The sequence below is a fragment of the Octopus bimaculoides genome, chromosome 5 (assembly GCF_001194135.2).
Source record: "Octopus bimaculoides isolate UCB-OBI-ISO-001 chromosome 5, ASM119413v2, whole genome shotgun sequence".
Taxonomy (NCBI): domain Eukaryota; kingdom Metazoa; phylum Mollusca; class Cephalopoda; order Octopoda; family Octopodidae; genus Octopus; species Octopus bimaculoides.
Genome location: NC_068985.1, coordinates 76,167,190 through 76,179,075, shown reverse-complemented (window position 1 = coordinate 76,179,075; position 11,886 = coordinate 76,167,190). Strand labels below are relative to the sequence as shown.

Sequence of the window (11,886 nt, the reverse complement as noted above, 5' to 3'; positions counted from 1 at the left end):
CATCCCTATTCTCATCTTCCTTTTCAAGTAGTACTTGAAAAAGTTGATGAGCGATTGGCCAGAGAGGAAAGTGTTTGTCTCTAAACCTTTCACGTGAGTCCACCACACACATTCTTTCACCATAGCCACCAGTACAATGAAAACTGCCTTGCCTTCCTGGTTAAAGAAAGGTGGTAGGGCAATATTCATGATAAACTTGGCTGATAACTGAATTCGTCCCACACATGACAGCAGCTGTTCGACTTAAGTCCACAGGTCTGAAATGGTTGGACACTGCACAAGTACATGCAGAATGGTTTCATCATTCTGACCGCTTCTCAGACAAGTCGGTCCGGTGTATCTTGAACCATGCCTGTAGAGCTTATCCTGAACAGGCAATGCTTCCCGATAGCACTGCCAGGCTAGGGATCTCTGGTGATTGTCCATAGGTCTCGGCCCATAGAGACAGGTCAGGTGTTCCCCGTTGACACCCAAACTCTCCTCAAGAACATCGTTGCATCTTCCCTCCACTAAGCCTCTATAGAACACCTTTGTGGAACTGAATTCACACAAGTATGGTCCCGGATGGCAGAGTTGCTTGAGAGCAAGGTGGCAATCATGGTGTCATTCCCCTAGACTCAGTCTCTGTTTGATCCATAACTGCAGCTTGGCCAAAGAGACAAGCTGCGGGAAAGCACGCCTCACAAATGGTGACCACACCTGTTCACCTTTGTCTATGAAGCGCGAGAGATGTCGCAGTCTCAGTGCATGTCTGTGCATGTCTACCCTCCATTTAGTGGGTGCTGACAGCAAATGGATCACCTAACCATCAGAACACTTCCTTTCCACAAAAAGCGGAAGAGCATGCATTCCAGTTTGTTGATGGTAGTGTTGGGACAAGGCATGACAGTCAGGCGGTAATAGATGACGGATGAGATGTTCACCATCTCTACCCGAGGTCACCAACTGCCTACCCTAAGTAATTACTGATGGTACATGCCTGATTCATATATATATATATTACAGTGGTGGTGGAATTAACTTGTATTTGAGTAATAAATCTGTAGCAATTGATTGACCCTCTTCATGCTGATGGAAGTGAAGTGTGCCAGTACCTGGGGGTGGAAGTTCAGGCCAGAGTTGGTATGGAAGAGCCAGGGGCATTTATCACAAAGGAGAGTTGGTGGCAGATGAGGAAGTGTGAGTTGTTCTTTGTGTCTTCACTGTCTGATCTCTAGCTCTTGATGTCTGTTATTTTCCATTGGGTCCATTCACTAGACAATGACATGCTGCCACTTTGGGTGGTCTTTGGCAATTGTCTCCTAGGTATTTGGGGTAATAGTGCAATGGAGGAGAGTGGCCTTGAGCTGGTCATAGAAACGGAATTTGGAGGCTATGCGAGATCTGGTGCCTGAGGTTTAGTCTATGAAGACGAATTGATGGGGGTGGGGTGTTTGAGACATGTAAATGATGCGTTCTGACAAGCAGAGGTAGTTGCATGCCATGGTAGCTTCAATGCCGGGCGGTCGAGCAGAACCTCTTCATTGGTGATATAGTCTTTGTGGAGACACGTGGCTTAGTGGTTAGGGTGTTGGACTCATGATTGTAAGATTGTGATTTCGATTCATGAACTGGGTGGCACGTTGTGTTCTTGAGCAAAACACATCATTTCATGTTGCTGCAGTCTGGCAAAAATTAGCAATCCTGCAATGGATCACTGTCCCATCCAAGTAGGGAACATATACACCATGGAAATCAGGAAACTAGCCCTTATGATTCAGTATAACTTGGAAAGGTAACTTTACCTTTACCTTAATATAGTTTTCCATTGGATCCTCATGATTGCTCAAAGTTTGTGCTGTTGGAAAGGTTTGATTTCCTTTAAGTCTCGTCAATACAATACCCAAATTTCGTAGTCATAGAGCAGTGTGGAAAGGGCGATGACTTGGAATACCATGATTTTCATTTAGACGGTGAGGCTGTGGTTTAGGAAGACTTGTTTGGAGAGTCTTCTGAAAGCCATATGGGCTGTGCTGATCCTATCCTTGATGTCTTTCTGAATGGTACAATTGCCGAACAGGTGGCTTCCAAGGTATGGGAAAACGCCACAAGTATGCAGGACAGTGTTGTAAAATAGTAGTTTAGTTGAAAAGCCACAGGACTGTATAGTAGTAGTGGAAGAAAGAGAGAGAAGAAAAGGAGACACAGCTCAAATGAGATTACAGGATCAAGGTGATTTACGGGCTATGTTTCACTTGTTTAGCTCCAGGGCAATCCTAGCCAAATAGACTTATGATAAAAATCATCCTTCCAATGTGTTCTATCATTTTTGTAATTGTAGAGTATGGTGTAATTTGACAGTTTTTTAGCTACAATTTCAAGCAGATCAAGTGACCATATAAGGATTCCCACATGGGTTACTTATGTAAGAAGTTAAAAAAAAAATACCTGTAAGCTGTTGGATCTTCCAAATCATCAACATACAGTTTCTCCTGTGGAATAGAAAATAATGATGGTATTGTAAGATACAAATAAGATGATTATTAATTTTCAAATACAGAAACTCCATTAGAACAGCAGAAATATTGGGTAACTTACCTTTACAAAGTGGAAAAATTGATCAACAAACAGCCATGGAACATGAATCCACATTTCTTGAAGACTCTGGCCAAATGCTTTACCATTAAGCTAAACTGCCTACTGACAAATTAATCCACATTTTAGATGCTATAAAACAAAATGTACAACTAGGTGTATATAAATATATGGCTGTCTGTTGCCAAGTTTTCCACTTTGTAAGGGTAATTTACCCAATATTTCGGCTGTTCTAAGGGCATTTTTGCATTTGAAAATAAATCATCTTATTTGTATCTTACATTACACATTTCAACTCTTATATATAAAAAAAAATGTTGGTTTGTTTATATTTATATACAAACAATGGTATTGTTTCAAATTTTGGCATAAAGCTAACAGTTTTAGTTGGAGGAGCTTAATTGATTACATGAACCCCAGCACTAAACTGGTACTTTATTTTTTTGACCCCACTATCTTTGCTGAATTTGAACTCTGAATGTAGAATACCAGAAGAAATTCCACAGAGCATTTAGTTTTCTGTGCTAATGACTATATCAGCTTATTGCCTAAATAATCAATTCAAATTTTGGCTCAAAATTAGTAATTTCAATGCAGTGGGAATTAGTCAGCTACATCAACACTAGTGTTCAACTAGTGCTTATTTTATCAACCACGAAAGGGCTGAAAGGTAAATTCAACCTCTGCAGCATTTGAACTCAGAATGTAAAGCTGGATGAAATGTCACTAAGCATTTGGTTTGGCATGCTAATTATTCTGCTAACAACTCACCTTAACTGTAATAATAATACTGATGATGATGATGATGATGATGATGATGATGATAACAAAAAAACAATGGTTTCAAATTTTTAGTGCAAAGTCTGACATTTCCAGGAAGGGTCATAGTTAACTACATGGACCCCAATACATGACTAGTACTTATTTCAACGACCCCAAAATGATGCGAGGCAAAGTTGACCTCAGCGGAATTTGAACTTGGAACTGTTGGGATGAAATACAGCAGGATTTCATGAGCCCCATGACTACTTTGGTAGCCATGAAGGCTCAACAGGAAACCTGAAATGAGCTGGTTAATGGGGCTCTGGTGAGTCAAGTCCTCAATGGTGGATCAGGTGAAGCAAGTTGTCTCTGAACCAACACAGCAGCTGTGAAGGTGGATGAAGGCTGCAATGAATCTGTCAACTCCAGTTGTCTTGGTTCTCTATGCCATTGGACCCAGTTGATGAATTTGTGAAGGGCCATGTGCTTCTTGGAGTGCAACACTACACTAAACAAATTCACACACAGGTGTCTTCATCCTGTTAGTGCATTCCTCAATTCTCTTATTATATATGAAACCCTATTCTTTGACAGTGATGATGATGATGACAACGACAACGATGACGATGGTGGTGGTGATTTCTTTTATTTTGCCCATTTATCCATCTCACTCATGGATGAGTAGGAAGTTTATAAAAATATTGGAAAATTTTACAAGTTTGGTAAAATACAGCTAGTAATATGTATGTAAATGAAATAAAAAAAGTGTCTCAAGAGAGGGATAGTCACCTTGAGTAAACCAGAAGAATCCATATAAATACAAAGCTACCCTGTCTACCAAAAGTCAAGTACCTTCTCCCCAAACTTTATCGCAACCTAAGTCACATGTTCACAGTAAGCCCATTTATCTAGCCTATGATAGCAACTCTAATCAATTTTCAGGAAACTGTAGTGGAAGAAGTATTTCCTGCAGTGTGGCCTTCCTCTTCAAGTGGCACTTGAATCTGTTGATAAGAGCTAGGTTAAAAAGCAAGACCCTTTATTAATCATCTCAATCTACTACATCACACCAGCACTCTCACCACAGTTATCAGTCAGAAAAAAAAAAAAATAAACTTCCATGCCACAGGAAATGGTTGAGTGATCATGAACTTGGTTGACAGCGTGATCCATCCTATATATGACAACTGTTTGACATAGTGCCATGAGTCAGCAGTGTATACTCAATGACTGTGCATGAAGGGCCACTTCATCACTCTGCATGCACACTGAGCAGAATAGACTGATGGCACTATCACACCTGTATAGATTACCTCAAACCAGCAATGCTCCCCAGAAGTTCTGACTGGCTAGGAAATTCTAGAAGTTTTCCATATTCGCCAGGCTGAAATTTCAATAGAATAGATTAGAGAAAAGCAAAATAGACAGACAGGTAAATAATAAATTCCAAAACTGATGCTGGCATTCACTTTGTCTACCCAATTTTCCAGAGATAGCCTCCTCTCAGCTCATTTCTGAAGGAAACTAATTATTCCAGTTGTAACGTCATCCCAGTTTCTATCCACCAAGAAGTCTGGACCAAAGCAAACATCAAACATCATAAACTGAACTGTCAGTCAAGAAATAGTCACTAACTAGTATGGACTTACCATACCAAAGGATGAGTTGTAAGACCACCTGGCTTGTTCCACCTAAAGAGTACCAACCACCTGGTTTTCAGAATTGTCTGATAACATGAGGGTCACAATATCTACATATTCTGCAATGGCTCTCTTGTTTCCCAGTTTGATCAGAATCCAAAATAGTAAAATTCCTTAGCTGTGCTTCAAGACTCAAAGCATGCAACAACAGTTTGAGAGGACACCCTTAATGTACTAAATATATTATATTGAATGGTTCTAATAGCTGGAATTTAGTTTGATCACATCAAGGCCATTCTACATAGAAGTGACTGGACCTCAGAAAAAAAGGACCAAAATCAACAATGGTTAAGATAGCCATTAGATAATGATGGCCACCCCAACTGAAAGCTTTCAATTAAACTAAATTTATTATAGCACCACTGAAGACAAATTTTTACCTATCCTTACGATAATGCATCAGACATTACAATAATTGTCAGGCGACATTCCGTGCTTGAGGAGACCTATTGAGTCAAGTAAATCAAAATCAAATCAAATCATTTTTATTTCAACCAAATGGAAATTGTAGTTGTGGCATTTACCAGTACTGGTAGCATGCAATAAGCACCATTCATGCGTGGGTCACTGCCAGAGCTGCCTGACTGGCTCCACATGCCAGTGGCACATAAAAAGCACCATCCAAATGTGGTCAATGCCAGCCCATCCCCGCCCCGACTGGCTCTTGTGCCGGTGGCACGTAAAAAACACCATCTGAACGTGGCTGATGCCAGTGCCACCTGATTGGCACCCGTGCCAGTGGCATGTAAAAAGCATCCCCTACACGCTCGGAGTGGTTGGTGTTAGGAAGGGCATCCAGCTGTAGAAACATTGCCAGATCAGATTTGAGCCTGGTGTGGCCTCTTGGCTCGCCTGTCCCCAGTCAAACTGTCCAAACCATGCCAGCAAGGAAAATGGATGTTAAACGATGATGATGATGATGATAATGACAGGAAGAAAATTGTTCCAGAGAGATTAGCTAGAAATTATACAGAACTGATGACAAGAACCAACAATTTTGCAAACACTTTAGTTAAACCTTCATGTTTCACTTCAAAGATTCACTGAAGGCCATTTTTCTGCAAGGATACTAGTTGTGATACTTTTCGTAACTGTCCTTTCTTATTTGCTCCCTAGTTTCTCTTAATCTATTGTTTTATATCCTCACTTTTTTACTATATGCTATGGAGTCTATTCTAATCGTTCATTTTAGAGGGCCCCATCACCAACATTGATCAGCTTTGTTAACACTTCCTAACTAATTCTTCAATCCAGTTGCAGTAAACTCTTCATGCCAGGAATAAGTTCAGTTTCTGTAAACAGATTTTTGTCTGCATGTCTTATCTAAGTTTATTGTGAAGATCATAACCTTTTGTGATCACCATACAAAACTGGGGTAACTCTATGTTATCCTTATCTACTGATGTAACAAAATTTTAATCAAGATATGATCAGAATGATTTAATGTGGTGCAAACATTTGAAAGCAATGAAGCCAGTATGCTTTGCTGGATAGGTAATATGATTGTGCCTATTCGACAGAGTGTAAGTGATTGAGAGAAAAACTGGGTATATGTAGCATCAGATGTGTTGTGCACTGGTATGGCCATGTAATGTGTATGAATGAAAACAGTTGCACCAAGAGGTATCAATCTTTAATTATAGAGGGGACATGTGGAAAGGGTAGACCCATGACGATGTGGGACAAAGTGGTAAGAAAGGATTTACAGACATTGGGACTCACAGAGGAGATGACAAGGGACTGAGACTCCCGGTGGTTTGCTGTGCTTGAAAAGACACTTCAAGCTAAGTAAAAGTGTGGTTTCCCTTGGATCCCTAATATCGCAGGCTCATAGGTCCTGGTGTCATGTAAAAAGCATCAATGCCAGTGTTGCATAGAAGTACCCAGTACACTCTGTAAAATAATTGGCGTTAGGAAAGGCGTCCAACTGTAGAAACCATGCCAAAACAGACAGGGAGCCTGAACAGCTGTCCAACCCCTTCCAGCATGGAAAACAGACATTAAATGAAGAAGAAGATGATGATGATGATGAGGATGATGATGTCCAAGTCCACATCAGCATATTTGTGTAACAGTTGGTTACATATCAATCAACTGAAACTGCCTGAGAAGGTTTACAAGGCTTTTACCTCCTTCTCAAGCAGTTAGAACTGCACAGCTCTGGCTTATGTCCATTTACCCACTAACACTAATGATCAGAATGTTCTCCAATGATGATGGTGATGGTGATAATAATAATTCTTTCTAACAAAGGTACAAAGCCTGAAATTTTGCGGGAGTGGGCAAGTAGACTACATCAATCCCAAATATATATTTGTATTCATATAAAAATAAGAATACAAATGACATTGATACTCTGGCCACTTCAATATAGAAAGTGCATTTAATATTGGTTTCAAATTTTGGCACAGGACCTGTAAGTTCAGAAGAGAGGGTAGGTCAATTATGTCACACCCAGTGCTCAGCTAGTACTTATTTGATTGACCTTTTTGAACTCAGCACATAAAGATGAATGAAATGTTGCCAGACATTTTGCCCAGCATGTTAACTATTCTGCCAGCTCATTTCTCTCATTTAATAACCATGGGAAGCTTGAAATAAAATGGTCAGAGAATACATTGTATAACCCTTACTTACCTTCGCTAGGAAAATATATGGTTCTGCAGCAGCAATTTTTTCTTCAATTTTGTCTAGTGACATATAAGAAAAGATAAAGATATTTCCATCAGCACCAGAAGATATTAGGTAATTGTCCTGAAAGTTGACTACTAAACCAGTTAGGTAGCCATAATCTGAATCATGTATCCCAAACTCCCAGTATGGACCGAGCTCTTTGATGGAACCAGGAACAGGTAAGTGATGCACTCTGATCTTGCCATCAGTTGTACCTAGCAACAGCTGGGTTTGGGATTTGCTGTTGAATAAATAAAGCAGAGAGATAAGAAACATTTATTATTAACGGGCTTTTGTCATTTGTTGAGAGATAAATCAGTCTTCTATGAAAAACATGCAAATAATTACCTACTGTGTTGAATCTAAATTGATATTTTGAGCCTCACTTACAGAAACGTCATGCAATTTCATAACCTTTTGACATGCAATAAAAGCAGAGTGGCCAGACTGGACACAGCAAAACACCCAAACGAAGAGAAAATGAAGAAAGAAAGAAAGAAAGAAAGAAAGAAATAGAGAAAGAAAGAAAGAAAGGACAGAGACTGCATCAAATGTTTTGTTAAAGCTTGAAGTAAGTCTCAAGCTATGGGCCAATTTAATTTGTCTCTTTTTTTTATTAGATGAATATATGAGATAAAAATGCTTGGCATACACATAAAATAACAAAGGAGAGAAAAGAAAGCAGAGCTAAAACAAGGTATATGTACAACAGTATAAAAATAAAAGATTGAGATAATATGTAGAGTTTATTATTCATGTTATAGTGCTTTGTTCATAGCCAAAACACTCAAATATAAGTACACTCATCTGCATCTAAGTACTTTGAGGATAACAGGTTCTGCCACTGTTATCAGCAAACCAACAAAAAGCTTCTATGTGCTCATGAAACTTGCTAGAAATATCAACCAAATCTACATCTACCTCAAATCACAACCTACTATCTGGCGAAACTACTGCAGAAGACCACTGTGTGTGTGTGTGTGTGTGTGTGTGTGTGTGTGTGTGTGTGTGTGTGTGTGTGTGTTTGTGTGTGTGCACATGCATGCATGCTTGTGTCTATATTTTAGATTCACAGAACAGTTGTAAAAAAAGTGTCATCATCATCTGACATCATTTATTTCTAATCTTCCATGAAAATGTGTTTGCTTATTGGGGAATATTACTTTGCTTGGAAACAAGGGATGGATGACAACCAGGAAGAGCACAGAAAATCTGCCTCAGTGAATTCTGTTTGAGTCACACAGATGTGGAAAAGTGGACACTAAAACAATAATGGTGGTGATGATGATGATGATGAATACAACGATGATGATGATGATGATGATAATAATGATGATCCTGATCGTGATCTTTATGATGACGATGATACCAGCACGGACTACTATTTTCACTGTTTATAACTAAGCCTTAAACTCATTAACACTATCATGTTCTGTTCTGTAATGAGAAACCTATGTTACTAGTGTCACTGAGTTGTTTATGAGGACACAGGCATGTTTCATGATGATAATAACATACACACATAAGACAGTGCAAATGGCTTTGAAGATAAAGATTTAATTTCAATTATTATTAACTTTGTCAATATATTATATTTCTAAATGTATTATAATTCTAAAATTTAAAACATAGTACATCCATGTCAAGTCCTAGTTATAAACTGGTGTTGAGTTACTCTTCTTGTTTATTATTTATTAAAAAACAAATAAATAGTCAAACAATTCATCCATCCATCTGTCCATCCATCCATCCACTCGTCTGTACATCCGTTTGTCCATCCATCCGTCAGTCCGTCTATCCATCTGACCATCCATCCATCCATCCATCCATCCATCCATCCATCTGTCCATCCATCCATCCATACATACATAGGCAGTGAACTGTCACTAATATTTTGTTTAGCTATTTTTTTTTGTTTTAATTCAGGTTTACTCAACAACCAAACAAAAAGATGTAATATTACTGGAATATAAAACAACAAAACTGTTACAGCATCAACAATGATCATTCTAAAATAAAGTTCATTTTAAAAAGGAGTAGGAGAGAAAGAGTGGGTGTGAGGAATGAATTGTCATGGACATTCTAACTCTTGTCAACTTGTTTAAAAGAAACACAACTGTAAAAGTAGTAACAATGGTATCCCATAATGAAAAGAGTGTCATGGACCACCAAGTGGATGGTTTTGTCTTTGTGAAGTATATTCATTTGTTAGGGCCCATTGCTTCTCTATTGAAAATTTCTTTGCAACATTTTATTTTGCACTGCAAGTAATGAAACACTCAGTTTACATTGCCATTTGAACTTCCAAACAGTATAGTGCTGATGTCATTAATAAACCAGTGACCCTACTGCTCATAGAGCTTCTTACTCCTTTCTGCATATCAAACATGCCCTGCGTTAGGGAGAGAATGCAGGCTTAAAAATAATATAAATATGTGACATTGGAGCCTTATGTGGTCCTCTTATTCATCAGATTCTGTTGGACTGTCCATCTCATGTTAGTATGAAAAGTGAATGTAAGATGATAATAACAATTATTAGTTATTATTATGGCCAGGTTCCAGCCTAGACCACAGCAACAAAGTTCACCCAGCCACACTTCTCAGTTCAACATCACTGCCTTGAGGTCTTGGATACATTTCAGGCCAGTGTCTGCAATCAAGTTGTTGATGTAAGTGTAAGGACGTTTTCCTCTTCTTACATTGCCATGAAGTAGGTTTCACAAGACTAATTTGGTTGCTACCAGTTCAGGGTGGCATATGCAGTGTCTAGATAGTCACAGCCATCTTTGCCTGATCTTCTCACTAACTTTCAGGTCTCGTTTGTCATATGTTGCTGCTATTTTACATTTAGCGCCATTCATAGCATCCTTGTGCATCATCGATCTAGACTGTTTGATAATTTCTATGTCAATGCCCATGTTTCACTACCGTATAACAGCATTGATTCAACAGTTGCAATGAACAGCTTGATTTTGATTCAACTGGGCAATTTGGAGTCCTAGATCTTCTTTAGTTTGTGACAAGCTGTCCATGCTTGTGCCTTTCTTATCTTGAGGTCTGCTTTTGAACTGTCCACCCAACCACTAACATTCAATAATAATGATGATGACACACATAAATACAAAAATACACAAAAACTTACATATACTTTAAATTCTCTCGTTTCAACACACCACATTCCAATATATATGAAACAACCATGGCTTCTTGAGAATTGTCTAATCTGCTACCAGCTCATTTCAGAGCTAATTGCACATGCATCATTAATAATAGATATTAATGCGTAATTAATAATAGATATTAATGTGCTGAGAGAGCCAACATCTTAAGCTAATAATTACCAAAAATAGCAAGATACAAGTGTCCTACATTAGAAAAAAAGCTTTGTTATTTTGAGTTACTAATGCACTTCCCGATGATGTAATCATGAAAATGTAAATAAAGCCATTTGAAAGTAAAAGATATGGACAGATATTATTTACCAAGAAATAACGAATGTACAAAAGTGTTTGAATGATAAAAGCAATGAGCAATACATCTTCGTGCTCTGTTGCATAGTTTGGCAAAGCTTACGCCCCACATCATGAAGCATTTATTAATTTTCAAATGCAGACAGGTTTTTGCGTCAGGTTTTGAGCATCTTGTATTATGTCAACTGGAGGGCAGACCCATTACAGAAACAGAAACTCTCCACTAAACAAATATTAGTTTCAAATTTTGGCATAAGGCGAGAAAGTTTAGGGAAGGAACTAAGTCAATGAGATTAAACCTAGTGCTCAACTGGTACTTATTTTATTGACCCCCAAAAAGATGAAAGGCAAAGTCAACCTTGGTGAAATTTGAACTCAGAATGCAAAGATGGACAAAATGCCACAAAGCATTTTACCTGGCATGCTCACATTTCTGCCAGCTGGCCACATTCCTCAAAACAGATATTAGCACTACCAAGGTAAATTCTCATTAAAGGAAATCTAATAACCTTTTTTTCCTTTTTTGGTTCTTACAACCACCCAATTCTGGATTTGATACACTGCATGGCACATTGGGTAAGTATCTTCTAGTCTCAGAATGAATATGTTTTATGAGTAGAAGTTAGTAGATGGAAATGGTGTAGGTGTCTGATGGATGTGTATATATATATATATATATATATATATATATATATATATATATAT

At 38.4% G+C, this 11,886-nt stretch overlaps 1 protein-coding gene across 1 annotated transcript in view; it reads right to left on the bottom strand.

Moving 5' to 3' along the window:
• Positions 1-11,886, bottom strand: part of LOC106873590 (cilia- and flagella-associated protein 44) — a gene marked incomplete at its 3' end in the record, with an annotated part of 187,418 nt that overhangs the window by 84,627 nt on the left and 90,905 nt on the right. The window contains exons 16-17 of the mRNA XM_014921024.2: positions 7,674-7,950; positions 2,428-2,471 (exon numbers count right to left, since the gene is read on the bottom strand). Of these exons, the coding sequence (XP_014776510.1) occupies positions 2,428-2,471; positions 7,674-7,950 (321 nt within the window). The remainder of the gene's footprint in view (positions 1-2,427; positions 2,472-7,673; positions 7,951-11,886) is intronic.